The sequence below is a fragment of the Olea europaea genome, chromosome 8 (genome assembly GCF_002742605.1).
Source record: "Olea europaea var. sylvestris chromosome 8, O_europaea_v1, whole genome shotgun sequence".
Classification (NCBI taxonomy): domain Eukaryota; kingdom Viridiplantae; phylum Streptophyta; class Magnoliopsida; order Lamiales; family Oleaceae; genus Olea; species Olea europaea.
This window is the reverse complement of record NC_036244.1, coordinates 12,235,807-12,255,331: the sequence shown is the minus strand read 5'-3', so window position 1 is coordinate 12,255,331 and position 19,525 is coordinate 12,235,807. Positions and strand designations below refer to the sequence as shown.

General features: G+C 33.7%; 2 protein-coding genes and 1 non-coding gene across 3 annotated transcripts in view; 1 reads left to right on the top strand and 2 right to left on the bottom strand.

The window, feature by feature from the left end:
* LOC111398815 (calmodulin-binding transcription activator 4-like) overlaps positions 1–1,678 on the top strand; it is a 3,416-nt gene extending 1,738 nt beyond the window's left edge. Inside the window, exons 2-3 of the mRNA XM_023025923.1 lie at positions 212–502; positions 1,258–1,678. Of these exons, the coding sequence (XP_022881691.1) occupies positions 212–502; positions 1,258–1,341 (375 nt within the window). The 3' untranslated portion in view covers positions 1,342–1,678. The remainder of the gene's footprint in view (positions 1–211; positions 503–1,257) is intronic.
* A 3,191-nt stretch (positions 1,679–4,869) lies between these two features.
* TRNAS-UGA lies at positions 4,870–4,951 on the bottom strand. The gene has a single exon. It is a non-coding gene; the product is annotated as a tRNA-Ser (tRNA).
* Positions 4,952–5,609: 658 nt separating this feature from the next.
* Positions 5,610–12,949, bottom strand: LOC111398814 (histidine kinase 3-like). The gene is made up of 10 exons (XM_023025922.1): positions 11,710–12,949; positions 11,090–11,371; positions 10,269–10,438; positions 9,866–10,078; positions 9,039–9,225; positions 8,906–8,957; positions 8,566–8,795; positions 8,357–8,455; positions 6,911–8,040; positions 5,610–6,205 (listed from the first exon to the last, which is right to left on the bottom strand). Exons 1-10 carry the CDS (start codon positions 12,187–12,189, stop codon positions 5,869–5,871), a joined length of 3,180 nt encoding a protein of 1,059 aa, XP_022881690.1. The 5' UTR covers positions 12,190–12,949; the 3' UTR covers positions 5,610–5,868.
* Positions 12,950–19,525: the final 6,576 nt, after the last annotated feature.

The following is a 19,525-nucleotide window of genomic DNA, read 5'->3' as shown; positions in this document are numbered from 1 at the left end:
TTTGGTGGTCAGCGCAAATGTTTGTATGTACTCCTGGACAAGACTAGACGCTAAAATAACTAGATTTAGCTTCTTTTTCCTTTTTAATACTGTCCAATGTTATCCATTCCTCTCTACCAAACACACTATAATTCTCATCACCCAAATAGTGCCATATATTAGTTCAATAAGGACATACGATGTGGCTCTTATTTGGATCTTGTTGCTGCAGGCTCATGTGAGAGGCTATCAGGTTAGGAAGAATTATAAGGTTTGCTGGGCAGTTGGTGTACTGGAGAAGGTAGTACTAAGGTGGCGCAGGCGAGGAGTTGGTCTGCGTGGATTTCGACATGACTTGGAATCTATTGATGAAAGCGAGGATGAAGACATCCTTAAGGTGTTCCGCAAGCAGAAAGTGGATGCAGCTATTGATGAGTCTGTCTCCAGGGTGCTGTCTATGGTTGAATCTCCAAAGGCTCGTCAGCAATACCGTCGCATTCTTGAAAAATATCGTCAAGCTAAGGTAACTCAAGTTTCATATCTTGTTATTGAAATTGAATTTTATCACTAATTTAGGAGATCAACTATCGAATTTTTATTACTCCAATGATATCAATTCCATGCTCAATATATACTCCCAGGGATATAATTATAATTTTCCGCATTCGTTTTAATATTGAAAGTAAACATAATGCTTTCTTCAAGTAAAACATAGCTGCCTTTCTTATATATTAATGCCTTATTTCTGTTAGGGATTAAGCCATAATTCCAATTACTTGAGCAATATTAAGCAAAACAAAATAAAAAATACACATATTTTAGTGATCCAGCCTCAAGATCTATGTCCAGTCGCCGCAGCAGATTTATACCATAATAGAAAAAAGTTTACCATGGTAATATACCGTATCTGAGCAGTCCCACAAAAATTCCTTACATGTAGAGGACTATGAGGGAAGCCTAATAGAAATACGAAATATGTAGTATACTCCAAGTTGACCTTACCACGAAATTTACTCCACTGTCAAGCAAATAAGTGTACAACATGATTAGGCTCCACATTGTCCAATAGTTTTTCTTAATTGTGACGACTTGTTGAATAATGTTTGTTCTGCTTTATTTTCTTTACAAATAAACCTATTTGTCTCCCGTTATGACTCGAACTATAAATTGACATGTATTTGACGTGCCCACATTTTGTTCTTCTCCTTTAATCAAATTTGTCCCTTGATAATCTGTTTTTGCTGGAAAAAAAATTGTGACCACGGTATTAATTTGCAGGCTGAACTTGAAAATTCGGAGTCTGATAAATCATCTTCGTCTTACCTTGACATTTCTCAAATGGAAAATGATTACAATTACTAGACATAACTTTGTATATTATAGTTTGAATAATACTATTTGCAGTTGTTTACTACCTCAATCGCTCTACGTGATATATATGTGGCAGTTGGTGATTTGTTGCATAAGATAATAAACAAACTATCACATTAATATATTAAATCACTAATAGCCACATGTATGTCACGTAAGGCGACTATGACGATGAGCAGTCCAAATATCATTACTCTTATAGTCTACCCTTCGTTTACGTTGATTGTATTTTTTATTTTTCATAATCAGGATATATCTTTTGTAAATGCTTGCATAAATAATAAGAAATAGATGGGAGAAAACTATGAAAAAAATATTTTTGTAACGATCTAATGGTATAATTTGTATTTCACATCTTGTGACATGTCTTGTAGGTTTAGAAACACATTGAGCACCCTCTTGTCACAAGTCTGTTTTAAAGGTGGTTTTACTCAATGTAGTTAAAGTTGGTATCAGAATAGACAATTCGATGAGCGAATTGAATTTTATTTTTTATTTGTGCGTGTCGTCCTTGTGCAGGAGACATATTAAGCTGCTCTATATTAAGAATGACATGCACAAAACAAGAAATATATATGTTTTTTAGAAGAATATAGCAATTTGCCTATTTTTAGTAAACTTAAATTATGAATATTTTGTCACTTTGTTTGATATAGTGTTAGATCTATTCAAAAATTCAAAATAACCAAGTCCTTAACAAATAAAATATGTCATATTAGTTTCGATTTGCTCCACATGTTTGTCAAAACGACGTGTTTGACATTAGGGGCGGAGCCAGGAATGTTTTTCAATATGCGAAAAATTTAATCAATGTCCGACACCGAGTTTTTGAGGTTTAAGAATGACCTTTAATTTGGACCCTCTACTAATCTATGATCTCGAAGGATTTTTTTAACTTAACCAAGTCTTTGCTATTAACTAAATAGCTTGGAGATTGACTTTGGAGAATTGGAACAATGCAGATAACTCGTTATCCACTGCAGATAACATTCAAAGCATAAGGTACCTTTTTTTTTTTTTTTCTTTTTCTAAACATTAATATTAAATTTTCTACATTTACTATTGCCTCAAGTGAAACTAAATAGATTCAAGATAATATGGAAATTTATTGATTGTCACCAGATTCTAAATTCATCCTCAATCTTCTTGCAGCAAATAATTGATAAACAAGTATACATAAGGTAAATTGTAACAGAGCATTATATTAAAGGGTAAAATTCTTTCATTCTTCTCAATGCCTGAGGACTAATCTCTTCTTCCTGCCTTTGATTTCTCCACAACCCAAAACTCCACCTTTAATGCATCAACCACCGAATCCCATGTTTTACAAATCCCCAAACAACTTCACTTCCAGTTTCAAGAAACACCTAAAATTACTCGAATCATTTTTCAATAGCAGCAACAATAATAAATAAAGAAAACCCAAAGAGCTTTAAAGATTTTACAATATCTTTCCTACTTCAAGGACCAATATTTTCAACAAAAAAGAAAAAAAGAAAGATTAAATAATAAAAAAAGATGAGCAGAAGAATGCATTATGTGGCCCCTGTTAGATTTAAACACCCAATATAGTATTTTATTAATGAAGTAAACTAACAAATTTTATACACAAACCAAAAACACTAACCAATTGTTTATTTAACAACTTATTCTCTCTCTTCCACTCACAACTTACACCACTTTATGTATATGTTTCCTGCCTCTCTCTCTCTCACATAATTATATACAGCAACACACATATATATAGGCAGAATATGGACCGCAACTATGGCCTAGCTTTGTCTTCTACATGGTTCTTTAATGTCGGTGAATAGAAGCTCCATTATTCTAGATAATTCTTCCAATAAAATTAGCACTAATCCTTCCCAGGTTCTTCTACGAATGGCGGTGACGATTGATGGTTGCATCCCCAATTTATCCATATTATTCTCTCCCTTGAAGAAAAAGCTTCAAGAAATAAGATTAATGAACCACACAAATCTAGAATTTTTCTTGAAGTCGGTGTTGTATCTTCAGCCCCTCTAGAAGAACTTAGTGATTACAATGCACTTGCTCAGTAGCTTGACATTCAAAGCAGAAGAAATTTTTACCCCTCAGCATTGTACCACAAGTAAAGCCCTGGGTTTAGCTCCCAAGTTCAGCGCAGGCAAAGAAGTTGGACTGTGTTTGGCTCCGAAGTTCAGTGCAGGCAGGTGCTTGCACTGGACTCTTCATGGCTCCGTCACTATTTAACATTATATCAGTAGTTTTAATAAAGAAAAAATATGGACAAGAGAATTTTATAATCTTAAATTTGTCTTTATTCGATCAATTTTCAATATGTTCAGTAATCTTAAGTGTCAAAAAAAAGCTAGGGCTGGATATGGTCTAATTCGGTTCAGTTCTAACAAGAATCAAATTGGACTTGAAAGTCTCGAGTATTTAGTAAGTGGAACCGTCAGGTCCAAATTTAATTATGGAACCATTCGAATTCAATTCCACTCGTTTCCATATTATAATTAAAATTTTTAATATTTACAAAGATATATTAATTCAACTAATGATATGTTTAATTTCAGCTCTTACAAAATAATGTAGTGTAATTTTATGTGTTTTTGGCGTCTCTCTTTGCTGAGTTATTCATAAATTTGATTGTTAAAATCAGAGAAATGAGAAGATAGTGAGCTCACAATAATTAAAAGAGGCTTTGTTGAGCGTCAATTTAATTTTTTCATAACAATAGAAACGGCACTACATTGGAGTAACAAATCTAAATAAAATTTAGGTTAATTTGATTAAATTGGCTTTGAACTGAAAATAAGAAATAGGAAAATCATATTTTTTGGTTTGAGCTAAATTAACTAGTTAGCAAATTTATTTAGAAAAATAAAATAATTAGGCTTACTTAAAATAAAGTAATTTAAAAAATTAGGGAGATTCAGTTCTTATTCGATTCTTCGGTTCTTGATCTAAAATCGAGAATCGAATCGAACCGAACCCCTACGTTCTCAATGCAGATATCCGTTTGGGTATTTAATTTAAGAAGAACCGCTCGATTCGATTCGATTCGATAATTTTGTCCAACCCTAAAAAAAAACACAAAATAATGCATTTATTAGCCACGTAAGATCTGTTACTGATTTTGGTCACTGCTACACATGGAAGGTAAAACTAAACAAAAACGTCATTTAGGTAATTAAATTAAGCCATTGTTTGAACTCTATTATTAAAAAAAATACATTTTTCTCTTTCTTATTTTTAATCACATTCTCTATTTTTAATTTTTTTAATTTTTCCAAAATCCAAATGTAATGGGGCCTGAACAGAGGCTAAAGCAAATCGAAGTTGTCTAGTGAGCGGGTGATTTACGAAGATTTACCCGAAAAATGAAATTGAGAGAATCCTGTTCCCATCATATCTTCAGAAATGTGAAGTCAAGGATAAACCTAATTTTCAAACTGGGGGACTCAGTTGCACTTTATTGCAAATGTTAGGGTTCTCACTGGAAATTTCACAAAATGTTCAAAACAGAAAAAGAAACGTCGACAGCAGGGTTCGAACCTGCGCGGGCGAAGCCCAACAGATTTCAAGTCTGTCTCCTTAACCACTCGGACATATCGACTTCTGCTGTTGAAGTATATCAACTTTTTTATTTAAACTAATTTAAACCAGTCGTAATCATGATCCTACGAAAGTAAAAAGGACGTCCTCGGTCGCATATCTACTTAATCCAGAACTTGATGCTTGAGCTCCATTATAATTAATTTTTGGAAAAATGAATTTTATAATATTGATTTTTAAAAAAATATATCCTTAAAAAAGAAAAAAAATTGTAAATTTACATGTAATATTATTTTATTAGAGAATTTGTGTTTGAGAAGAAAGAAAAAAACACATTTTGAAATTAATGGAGCCCAAAAATTGACATATCTTAACTTTTTATTTTTCATTTTTTTCCCTCCGAATAACGACCATTGTACGAATTAGTAATAACACTACACAGAGTGGATATTCTTATATCAACAATGCTATAGTGACTAAATTTTTTTTTAATATAATGGATGACCGACACTCACATTGTGCGAGGGATCCACTTCTTTTTTGGACTTTCTTATTCAACAGGGGCCCACGCGCTGTGAAAGAATGTCTACCATTATGTCCAAAAAATTCTGACAAAGAAGTTTAATTCTTCTTATATAAGCTTTATTGCTGTTCATTCACTACAAGGAATAAACACTATTCCCCTAAATGAAAAAGCATTTTACATATAATAATGCCANATAAGCTTTATTGCTGTTCATTCACTACAAGGAATAAACACTATTCCCCTAAATGAAAAAGCATTTTACATATAATAATGCCAGCCACGAATGAGTAATTGGCTATAATTACATCAGATTATCTTGTTTCAATGAAGTTCTCACATAGACATCACGCTGCATTTCTCGTCAAGATTGGCAATTACGGTAATGACTCGAGATCATGAACATAGATCCTTCGATATTATGTGCTCAAAGTTGGAGAATACTTACAGCCAATTTAAGACTCCAACATGCCACGAGGAACAGGGCCCGTGCTTGTAACATCGTCAGCATCAAACAGAAAATCCGTCCTAGGATTCTCATTTGACGCTGTCTGAAAAAAGCGTGAAACTTCTCGATAAAGTTGCTCAGCCTCGAAAGGTTTGGAGACATAGCCATCCATTTCATACTTCAGGCATTCTTCGTTTGTAGCTTGAATTACATCAGCTGTCATGGCCAATATGGGTGTGTGCCAAGTCGAAATATTTCTGTAAGCTTCTAAAGAGAGTTCTCCAGTACGGATACGGTTGTTAATACTAGATTCAATGTCCCTAATCCTCTGTGTAGCTTCAAACCTGTGGAATTTATAAATTGTAAATAGCCAAAATCTCTACTGCAAATGCGAACTAACAGAATACCAATACAAGAAAGATAAGTGCAGCTTAAGTATGGCTATTAAAGTGTGGCGTATAATCATCACTCAAATTTATATGTAATCAACATAAAATTGATTGTTTAACCAACGCAGAGAAAATGCACAATTTATAGTGATTCACCCTCAAAGTGAGAATTCAATCAACTCGCTGCAGGTTTTCACTAAAATCAAGAAGTTCACAATAGATATCTCCTGCCTCTTCACTGTGTATCCATATAAAATGGGAGATGAGATCTGCCATCTAATTTTGCTGTCCAAATGACTGTCCATCCAATGAGTTATTGATATATCATCAACTTGATTGGTTAGTGGCGAAGTTAACAAGGGTAAATTTGAGATGATATATTAATAATTGATGACATGTCAATAATTCATTGGATGAACGACTATTTAGACGGCAAATCTCAACTCATAAAATGGTCCCCTCAAGTAGGAAATTAGAGCAACCTAATAATAATAAAAAGAAAAAATTTGCGATCGAGGGGTATATTTTCGGTAAATGAAAATATGATTAAGCTTTATATAGTGCAACATCGACTAGAGAAGGGAAATCCCTTGAATCCACATAATGCTAAAGCTATAATGCAATCAAATATACAGCAAATAGGGATTATGTGATGCTTACCCATCCATTTCCGGCATCTGGATATCCATGAAACAGGCATCAAAATGATGGGGTGGAGTTAGCAGCGAGATTGCTTCTTTGCCCCTTTCTGCATGGACCACATCAGCACCATATTTCTTCAAGGCACCTGTGGCAACTCTGAGATTCACCAAATTGTCATCTACTACTAAAATCTTTCTACCACGAAGAAGATTTCTGAGGGACAATGTACTAAGCTCCCCATTGCGATGATTTACTCTGTTCCTGACGCCCATGGAGTGCTGTAGGGATGCAGTGAGCAAACTTGCCCTTAACGGTTTCATGATTACAGATGGAGTGAAAACACTGGAAACTATGGCTCGAGTAGAACTTATTGTACCAGATAACAGAAATAGTTTAGGAGTAACTGCACAATTGAGACTCCTTAATTTGTTGACAAAGAGAGTCGACAAGGTTAAGTCCTTATCCCAAACTTCCCATTCAATGAAAACTACATTTGGCGGTGAGTTTCCGGTATTTATGCTAAAGAAACCATTATCCAGATCACGAACTACTTCAACACGGATTCCAAGTCGCTCAATGTGGTATACAGAGACCTTTGCACGGGTGGGCCTGGGGTCCACAAGTAAAGCTCTCATTTCCCGGAATTCTAAAGAAATGGACTTCAACTGGTTGTTGATTTGCTGACTCTTCTGGTCATTGGCATTGGAACAGTCACGAGTGAAAACAGCTGTGAAAGTAAAGGTGGATCCAATCTGCGGCAAACTTGCAAAGCCAATTTCACCTTTCATGAGATGGACCAAGCACCTGCTTATGCTTAGTCCAATACCTGTGCCACCGTGCGTTCTGGTTATGGAGGGGACAACTTGCATGAACGGGGTGAATACACGAGATTGTGCTTCTAATGGGATGCCTTGACCCGTGTCCTCCACTGATACAATTAGATTAACTTGGTCAGTCGAGGATGAGGAATACGTGGGAACAGATTCCTCCCGACTAAAAGCTTTAAATCCTGCACAGCTTCGCCATCTATCGGCTACAGGCAACCCACTCAAAGTGCTATTTGAAGGTGATTCCATTTCCAGTTCCATCAAATTCACAGCTTCTTCGACAAGATGGACAGTCACATATATGTGTCCTTTCTCAGTGAACTACAAGTAAACAAATCATTAGGTTACTATCAACAGAAGTGACGTGTACAAGCAGCATAAAACTTTTCTTTTACAGAAACAATAAACAAAAAAAGGGCTTTTACCATAATTTGAGCCAATTATCTTAACCTAGAATTTCCATGAAAAATAATGAATGAAAATTCAGTACATTTATCGTTTAAATTTTCTGTGCTTTTGCTAACAGATTCACAAGTTCGACCGAGCATAGCTGTCCTCTACTCTATCCTTGTGCACATTCATGTAAAAAAATGCTAAACTTCTTCAACAGGAAAGATCTAATAAAACATGCACTCACTTTGATCGAGTTGCCCATCAAATTTGTAATAATCTGTCGAAATCTTCCTGGATCACCAACTAGTACAGCAGGGACTTTATCAGAGACATAAACTGCCAACTGTTCATGAATTGTATAAAGGAAGCAGATCAGGCGCATAAAAGGGATCAAATCAGAGTGCTGATAAAAACAAACAGTTGACCAAGCTAGAAGTCTGATTTATAATTTACCTCGACTCCCTTTTCTTGTGATTTTCCAGAAAATAGTGATAAAACATCATCCAAAATGGCCCTCAAATCGAAGCACACTGCCTCAAGCTCAAGTCTACCTGATTCAATCTTTGCTTGGTCCAAAACCTCATTTATGAGTGAAACTAAAGCTTTACCACTTTCTTGAGCAGTTCTTACGTAATCTTCTTGAGTTTCATCTAAATCTGTATCCATAAGCATATGCAGCATTCCTGGAAGAGTAAACGAATTAAATTGTCATCAATCTTCTAGATTGTGATTTCAATGAGACTTGAGACACTGAAATATATAGCCAGAGGAAGAACAATTAAATGGCACTCACCAAGAACACCATTCATTGGGGTTCTGATTTCATGGGAAACAGTAGCAAGAAACTGCAGTACAACAAATTGGTTTTACATGCGCACATGAGGATCTACTAGTAACCTCCGAGGATGAACTGAAAGAGCAAATACCTGTGACTTTGCAACATCGGCAGCCTCTGCACGTTTCTTTAGCTCCATCATCTCATGGTAATCATCCTCAACTTTAGCGATCCGGTTCATTGTGGCATGGAATATTTGCCCAATGAGCAATGCAATTACAAGAATGCCACTTGACGTAGTTATTGCACCCCACGGCCATGGTGGTTTTAGTTTGAATCTATATAAATAGAATGTCATATTAGCACACCCAGGTCAAAAATGAAACACAATCAAGAGCAAACAGAGGCTTCTTTCCTAGGTTCCAATCAGCAAGAAACTATGGATATGAGAACCATGATTAATTTGAACAGATTTAATCTCTTCTTCGAGTAATCTGATAGTCACGATTACACTTCCACTGTAAGTGGCATCAAATGATCAGAAACTCAAGAACCTGGCAAGGGGGTAAAACACTGTTAATCACTCAACCTACAGCTAACTTTACTGTTAGTCACTATACTTTATCCTGTTTTAAAGTGGTCGCTAAAGTTTGCATTTTGTTTCAGTTTAGTCACTTAGTTAAATTCTGAACGTTTGTCTAACAGATGTCTGGCATGAATGACCTCCATGTTGACACCACGTCAGATTTGTATTCTTTTAGGAAATCTATTGGAGTTTATTGCATGAACAAACTGAAACAAGCAGCAATATTTGGTGACCACTTTAAAACAAAATAAACTTCAGTCATCTTCAAATAAAAATTCAGTGGCTAATATGAAACTTCACTAGAAGTTGAGAGTAACAGTGCTTTTAACCCTAGCAAGTAATGATAAGACAAAGCTGAGAAAAAAATTCAAAGAAGAGATAATTTAAGTCACCTGCAATGCATCTCATGCTTTCTGAATGGATCTCCAAAGTTAAGGGCACTTACATGATGCATCCCATCATTCAATATGTTTGAACCATACATGCTAATCGGATCGGAGAGATTAGTAGTATCATACACATTAACAAGGATAACCTGTTTGCTAGCAAGCTGTTGAAGTAGTTTTTCTACGAGGGATTCAACATCGAAGATTCCCCCAAAATATCTGCATGGAAGAAGTAAAAACATAGAAATAGTTATTATTCAACAACCTAGCCACATCCCGCTTATATCAGAAAATTTATTCTTTATATATGGGTGAATAAGAACATTGGAAGTCAATATGTGGTCGTTATATAGAAACAAGAAAGAAAACTGCTTTTATTTACAAGAATACGTGAGAATAGGCCATATACCCGGCAGTTGCTTCGGTCCTTTCACTTGAGGTTGCATAAGGCGGAAGATCTCGTTTATAGACAGCAAACGTCAGTATTACTCCAAGGCGGTTTGTTTTGAGTAGCCGGAAAGGCGCAGTGAGGACACCCTTTCCTGACTCTCTCGCACGCAATACATTCTCACTATCTTCCTGTTAACATTGAGCATGTTACAATGTCTTTCTCATCTTTTCTCTCTCTATTTATCCTTTCAACTTCTAAAATAAGACAAACATGTGATAAACAATGCTAACAATGGCATTTCAGAAATGGATATAATCACTATCACTCTGCAAGTAAAAGGCAAATGTGGAACTTCAAAATCGCATGACTGCTGATTTTCACGTCATAGATCATTGATTATGCAGAAATACCATGTGAGTTGATAAAGACTAACTTTATATAAGTAAATGCGTCACTTTTCTAAAAACTTAAGCTTTTAGATGATGTCAAAGGAGGCAGGAATCATGAATTTAACAGACAGCTGACTAGGTGAAGCTTCTTCCTTTCTTATGCTGACCATAGAAAGTTCTTTTGGAGAGCTTCTATATTTGCTACTTGCTGCTGCGGGGATTGTGAAGCAGCTAAGGAAGTAGTCAGCCCTTCAGTGAAAAAATAATTCTAGCCTATATCTGAAGGGACATGTTGAAGACTAAATTTAAGTGGATAAAAGTGTGCCCTTCTAATAGCTTAAGATTTTAGATTAGGTGGCTCAGCATGTGTATTTCAACAGCTCAATATGGCTGAAAGCTGGCTAAATTCTAGTATTAAGCGAACCATAGATCACGATAATAAGAAATCACCTTTCCTGACAGCACATCAATGGATATAATGTGTGCAACAGTATCTTGTGCAAAGATAACAGGGGCATATTCCTCCTGCACCGGGGATGGCTCGAGGTCTGCTGGATTGTACTCATCTTTGTGAACTGGGTTTTGTTCAACACTATCCATTCTCTTAATAGTCCATCCTTGTTGAATCTCAAATTGCTCTCTTTCAGAATGGAGAACCCTTGCAGCATATGCCACTCCACTAGTAAGAGGCCTCTCAAATGCCGTTCTTTCGGTATAGCTCGCGAAAGTTCTCTGCACGTTTTTACGGTTCAATTGTTAACTTACAGGACTAAATGTTATGAGAAAAAGAATTTTCGAAACTTTATTGAATCATATGGTAAGCTGGACTAAAATAGTACTAAAGACTATTAAGCTAGCTTTGTCTTGTTTTTCTGTTGTCTAGTCCTATCGAGTTCCTGTTTACTCAAACGTGCCAAAAATGTATGAGGATTAAGGAAAAACAATATTAACCGATGGAAAGTAGAAATCTTAAAATGATATGGAACATGGATCGAAGCTCAATCGATTTCCATGTACTAGTTCACTCAAACAAACAAGTTCCCCCATGATCAAGATAACCAATATTATACCTGATCAATAGCAGAAGGGTTTTTCCCATGGTGGAAAGTTGCAATCAAAACCGACATGGCCTGAATATGATTCATGCTAACATTGAATTGATCATTCAGCATTCTAGCTCTCTCATCACACATACCAGCAAGTGATTCTTTCCTCTTCTCAACCGTTTGGGAACTCATACACCAGAATATCCCAAAAGCCATTAGGATCCAAAACACGATCCACGCCCCTAAAAGCTTCCTCCACCAGTTTTTCCTCGACCCGATATGCACAGAATAATGATGGTGAATCTTGTAGAAACACTCTGAAATATGTTTCCACAATTTCATCCATATTTTCCCTCCATCACTAAATAAACCACTTTTGGTGCTCATCACTTCACCATTATTACTTAACCGAGTATAAGAAATCAGAGGCAAACACCAGCAACATAACATCAAAACCAGACGCCATACCTTCAGCCCAAATCCAATTAGGTTAAGTAAATTCATCGAATTAATAGATTACCCAAGAAAAATTCGCTTCAAATATGTAAAATTCGAGCCCTTCTCTGAAATTGTGCTATTTTTATCAAAAATTTATAACCACCCCCCACGGCCAAATCTTTAAAAATAAAAAAAAATAAAAAAAAAATAAAAAGAACTATAAACCACTAAAATCAGTGAAAAATAAAGACGATCATGCTCTCATATCCAGCCAAAATTTTTCAAATTTGTGTCCAGAAGACCACGAATTTTGGGAAGATAAGAATTTCTTCAAACCCCACGAAGAAAGAATCAAGGAATTCCCAAGATTCCAGCTTTTTCCAATTACCAAACAGAATTTTGTTTTAAAAATCCCAGATACAGAAACGGACCGAAATAAACTACCCAGAAATTCTTGTCAGCGTAGCAAAGAAATCTCAAAAAAAGAAACCCATAAAACATAGAATCTGACTGCAAATCAAGCTTCCTTAAAATCTCTGAAATCAAACTTAACTAAAAAAGTATGTGGGAGTTTGAGTTTTAAGAATTCGACTGTCAAATGAGCCAATTATAAGTTTCAGAGACTAATGATGGGAAGCAATAAATAATGTACCCACATTGAGAAAGGGAAAGGAAAGCAAAATTTTGATTCGTATGAACACTATGAAACAAGAATCTACGAAAGTAGGATGAGGGGAATATGGTGGTAAAAATGTATGATTGCACCGTGCCACTATCTCCAAACATAGTATTCCCAGAAAAATACTAGAAAAGAAAAGCATAATAATTTAATTTAATAATTATTGCATGAATAAGGTACAAAAGGAGAATAATAATTTAATAGAGACGAAAAGATTTTTTCTACTTATGAGCAAGAAAAAGTCCGTGCTTATGCCAGTCAGAAATTCGAATGTAGTTTGCATGTTTATAAAGGGTAATTGTCCTGATCATAAGTCACTCCACACACTCTTAATACTTCAAAAACATTTTTATACATGTTCAAATCGTCAAATTGTTACGATTCTACCTGCACCTACTAATATCTCTATGAGATGTGACTCAACAATATTGAAAATTCAGATGAGGTATGGAGAAGTGATAGTGAAAAGTCCGTGCTTATGCCAGTCAGAAATTCGAATGTAGTTTGCATGTTTATAAAGGGTAATTGTCCTGATCATAAGTCACTCCTGTTCCAACTTTTATGCACACTCTTAATACTTCAAAAACATTTTTATACATGTTCAAATCGTCAAATTGTTACGATTCTACCTGCACCTACTAATACCTCTAGAGATGTGACTCAACAGTATTGAAAATTCAGATAAGGTATGGAGAAGTGATAGTCTGATAGTAACTTTTGTAAATGAATTAGAAATCTAAAAGCATATTTGCTCAATACACATCTATGAATATAAATATCCAGAAAAAAATACGATGAGAAAAAATGAATAAAAAAAATTTCATTTTTGATATTGTTTTCAACTGCTCAAGTCATTTTTCTTAATCCAAATATGATACATACACAGTTTTCATAAATGAATGACGAGACTTAAACCTAAATATTTTGCTTATCTTATCTAGAAACTTAACTCGTTTGATTGGAATTGTGCTTATTTATTTAAATATAATCTTCAAACGGATTTTATAATTTTAAATGTAAAGAGAGTAATATCTAGAATAGTATCTCCAATGATGAGGCCCCATGATGGGTACATCCTCGAGGTGTTATGTGTAGAAGAGAGGTTTACGGCACCAAAATTTCAAGATGGGACAATACTTATTTTATTTTTCGATTTTTATTATTTTCTCCCCAAAAATATTATTGCAAAGTTACCATATTTTGAGAATCTTTTTAATAATTAATAATAGGAATAGATTAAATTTCTACTTGTTTTATGAATAGATAGATGCAAATTTACACATTTTGCATATGTAAAAGTGGATATCAATATTGTTCCGTATCTAATGAAATATATTTTTGTATATTATCACTTTTTCTCCATGATAAGTGATAAATTTTATCCTAAATATCAAACTCCTGTTTAGTGTAGATTAATATTAGTTTTTAATATATTTTAATAATAATTGTTGAAGTGTATGGTGTGGTTGAAAAGTTGTAGTTAAAATTAATTATTGACTTTGATTTATTCTTTTAAAAAAATTAATTTGATTATAATTTACACTAAACATAGGTTAAATTATTTGAAACTTTCGTACTTTTGTCCTATTTTAGCGATCGTTCTTTTACTCAATCAAAAAAAAAAAAATGGTCGGTCTCTACTTTAAAACTTCTATCACAAGTGAGTTGAGAATCCACAAATTTTTTAAAAAATTTCAACACACATTTCGTCAATTTTTTTATCAAAATATACTATGAGTCCGTTCGTTAGTGATTTTGAGAATTGATTTTTTCACTGTAGGAGAAAAGTAAGGGCCACTTGTGAGAAAAAAATAAAAAATTACGGCTAAAATAATGAAATAACGATCAAAAAATCAAATTTTTGGAGTAGAAAATCACTCCCAAACGGGACCTAAAACTTTAATTTTTATCCAAACTAAACAGGGTTAGAATATCGTCAACACATTGCGAGTATGATTTTATTAATCAAGAAATAAAGTGACCACCCTTTCTTACTCCATGGAATGTGTGACGAAGATAGCCAAATGGTTGGTAGATAAGTAAGATAAGGTAAATGTGAAAGTAAAATTTGCAAGAATTTTGACCCTGAAATAATTACAATTTCAAGGTGAAAGCTTCACCAATGATGAATTTGACTTTTTTGGTGGAGTATACTATTTGATTAAACTTCGTTTTCTCCTTTGTTTCTTCCAAAAGAAACCAAACCAACAAACTTGAAAAGACAAAAGAGCCCAAGTCAATCCGCAAAAAATTGACACCTGGGGGGTAATATTGGAAAATAAAATTATTTGATGATAGAATAGGTGACATTCTTGAGGGGCATTTTGGTTATTATAACATAAAGTGATGGTATTCGTTTGGAGGCTCTTTCGGCAAATGCTTGACATGAAGTGATTGGGCTATCACTCCACCCACTTCTGTCTTTTCATTTGTGTTTTGGGCTGTGGGCCCAGAAAGTGACTCGAAGCACCTGTTCTTATGGGTTGGACCAGTGAAACTAACTTACGTGTAATGTCCATATTTGGGGTGATGAAAAGTTAACTTTTGTGAAGATAAACGAACTTCGAATCGAGCTACGAGAACTTTCATTCAACTTTTAAATTGTTATTAGAATATTGGTGAGCTTTACCAAAATGTTTTTCATCCATCACTCGTTGGATTTCGTTTGTTGACTCGGATGAAAATTGTCCTTGTGACGTACTGAATTTACACGTAGCACAAATTATTGTTCGATTCTTCCAATCGGTAATGAATTTAGAACATTTTGATAAAGTAAAGTTCATTGAGGTCTATGTGACGACCATACACTTAATTATTATTGGAACAATTACCCCCAAATTTTCTTTAAAAAAAATTGCAACAATCGAAGACCAAAACATCATTGGTGATGGTCGACGACATCACGAACAACAATGCTATTAGTGTTCGATGTTAGGTGTGCACCTATAATAACTAATGGTATTTATGTTAATGATTTCTTACGAATTATCGAAAAATATTAATTTTCATCAGGCAACGTCAATTATTCTCTTACTTACTATTTTATTCATCAATTCTTTTATTCTTCAATTACACACACGTTTTTTATGCTTAAAACTAGCACCTCTTGTCGAATTATTAGAGATAATTGGAAACAAACTTAGGTCATTCTCAAAACTCTTGCCTAAAAATAATTGAAAATGAATTTTTAAATAATTTCTACCAAACAGGTTTTAAGTTCAAAACCTCAAATTGAATACCAATGAAAGTTTGACACAGTCTCACGATCACGAATTGACCACCCCAAAAAAAAAAAAAAAAAAAAAAAAAAAAAAAAAAAAAAAAAAAAAAAAAAAATTGGTCCTTAGGTAACAACTACCACGTGGCTAAATTAGGAAGAAGCTGCAAAAAAATGCAAAACCTTCAAGACGCTTACCTAATTCCAGTAAACTCTTGTTTGGCAAATAGCGAGAGATACACGCAACAGAATGTGTAGTTCTGCATAATTACTAGTTCATCACCAACTTACATAGAAGAATAATACTATTCGCAGTGAAAACTATCGACAGTCGTTATACGTGACATACATTTTTGCAGTTTTTTATTTGATGTATAATTCAAAAAATAACTACCATATCTATGTATCAAATACCAAATTGTCAAGTGTATGTCACATAGGATGACTACCGACAGTTTTCACTACAAATAGTGTTACTCTACATAGAATATGCAATGTTCCCGTTGAACTAATGTTTACTCAATTGTTCCGACAAGTACACATCTCTACCCATTTTAGCATATACTTTTCCCCGGTTATCCTCTATTAATTTAAGCATTAGAAAGACTTCAAAGATAGATCTTCGCACCTCTTATTTTCTGAGAATAATCGTGTTCACAATTGTCCAAAGTTAGAATTTCATGTAATATCACATATACTATAAAATTTCGTTCTTTAAATTTTTTTTTTTTTTCACTCTTACTGGAAAAACTCAACGTCCAAGTTGATTAGAGCTGCCAATTTATCCTATTCCACCTTATTTTCACTTCATAATGTTCTCTTGAATATGTATACATCCACCAAAATAAATGCTAAAAGGTTGATCAATCGAGCCTATGATTATTGCAACTAGTGGCATCATACACCAAATCCAATCAATTATGGAAATGAAAACTTTTCTTTAACACGCATAAAAGTGGTAAATGGGCTCACCATGGTGGTTTGAATGGGGTCCAACAAACACTCTTTTCCACCTTTAAATTATTAAATCTCGTCCGCTATATCAATAGCAAACTAATTTTTAATTTATAAAAAGTAAGGAGTTAGTCCTCATCAACTCATTGTAACCGCACAATTGGTGCTCAGTTACAAATACAATCTAAACATTCGTTAAATTAACATCTGCTCTTCATTATAGAAAACTCTCGCTACAAATTTCTAGCTACCAACTTACATTCGAAAATGAATTCATGTTTCTAACATGTAAGATCACTTGATGATTGAACAAAGACTTGGATTGTTTTTGTTTTAATAATTTATTTGTATATATAATAAAATATTAGGATCAATTTACTTCTTTTTAATATTTGGTTTAACTTGTTATGAAGGTAATATGTTGAGGACCAATGATGCAATTTCCCCCGATAATATTTGGTGAAATGATCGTACGACATTTTGAAATGTTGGAAACAATGTATGGGCCCAGAACAAATGCTTCTTTTAATTATTGTTAATTGAACAAATGAAAAATATACAAATAAAAAGGAAATTTTTCATAAATATCATTAAATTTGAAAATGCACAAAAATATTCGGTTGCACTAAAAATGGTCAAAAATGTTACTTTTTTGGGTGTGAAAGATCAATATTACCCTTAATGACACATTTTTAGTAGTATTTAATACTTGATTTGAATGTCATTAATGTTGTGATGTAATGATTTGTTTTGTATATTATAAATATTAGAGATATAATTATTATATTAGGTAATATGAATTTTGGTCCCAAAAAAAAAAAGAATTAAAAAAAAAAAAACACATAGCTTCTTACTATTTATAAACCCTAACTTTTTATCCATCTTCTTCATTACATCATCAAGAAGACATTACTATTCAATTCATCATCCATTTTCAAAGGTTAACTATTAGGAATTATTTATATTTTCATTTTATACCTTACTATTTTAAATATTAAATAGAACATGGTTATATTTTTTTGAATTTTCTGAAATTCTTATTTATTGATTTTTTGATTTTTGATATATTTTTTAAGGGAAAAGATGCCAACATCCTCTAAAAAATGTGAATAATTCTATATATAATAAAGAATTGAGTTATTTTTTATTTATTTTTGAGATGATGTTGTGATAATGTATTTGAGAATTGATTGTCATTATTAATGTTTTAAATAATTTCTTCCAAGGTACCAAATACATGTTCTCAAGCTTCCCAATAGCTTCAGCAGTTCAATTATCAAATTCGGCATTTCGAAACCATCATATTAGACATCTCAACTATTGAACTCAACATTTAGAAACTGTCGGGGATAGATAATTTAACTATCGGGATTCAACTATTCATTTCACATTTTGCTATTGAATGGATTTAAATATTTGAAAGTGTCACTTTCATGCTATTAAATGTCGATATATTGATTGTGCAGAGTTCTTATCGTTGCAATATCAACTCTTCGTGTATTAGTAATCATTTGAAATTCATCGTGTCACATGGGAGGAGAGAAAAAATTTTATGTGGATGACGAATGGAAGTGGAGAGTAGACAAAACCACTTTCATCTTAGTTATGACAAGTATTATCATATGCACTTGCTATGGTAGAGTTTGTCATAATCAGACCACGTGTTCCAACCTCATTCTAACACAACTCACATAAATAGACTTGATGTCCAAAAGTAATTGAAGTTGTACTTTGAATATTCCTCCGATAGCGCTGTATATTCTGAAGTTATATCATTATTTTTATTTTATTATCGTTTGCAGACATTAGTCGTGTTTAAATTCATAAGCAAAATAATTATATAGACAAAAAATTGCTTAACATCCCGACAGAAGGTTTCTATTATTCTTGACAGATTGTTGCAAAATAGAAAAATTGACTACAAAAAAGATGTATAAGGGACATGCTGTTCCCGATCACATTCTCAACTTACATTATCATTTTCAACTTGCATTATTATTAGTATTTCATTATGGTTTGCAGACATTGCATAACATCCTGACAGTTAAACTATCAATCCCGACAGAAGGTTTCTGTCATTCTCGACAATTGGTTGTGTAGTAGAAAATATAACTACAGATAAAATACATAAGGGATAAACTATTGTAGAACATTTGGTAAAGACGTTAACATATTTATCCTTAACAAAATTATAATACATGATTTAGTACACAGACGTACACAATTGTAGCCACTTCAATTGTTGTCGACATTTGAATGTTCTCCCCACTATCTTAATCAGAATCGTGCAAGCTTTAACAATTATCTCGGGAGGTGGAACGTTCGCCAACGACTCATCATAGTTGGATTCATCTTCAAACGGAACCATGAACTCGAACACATCATCAAGTACATTGGGCGGTGACTGTGAGGCATCACCTGAAATTTCGTCTATGTTGAAAAAAGGAACAACAAAAATTACTCTCCTAGCATTTGGAGGGTTGACTTCCCCATCATTCGAAGAAATTATGATGGACGAATCGGGTATTGGCAAAGGCTCATTCAGGTTCAAC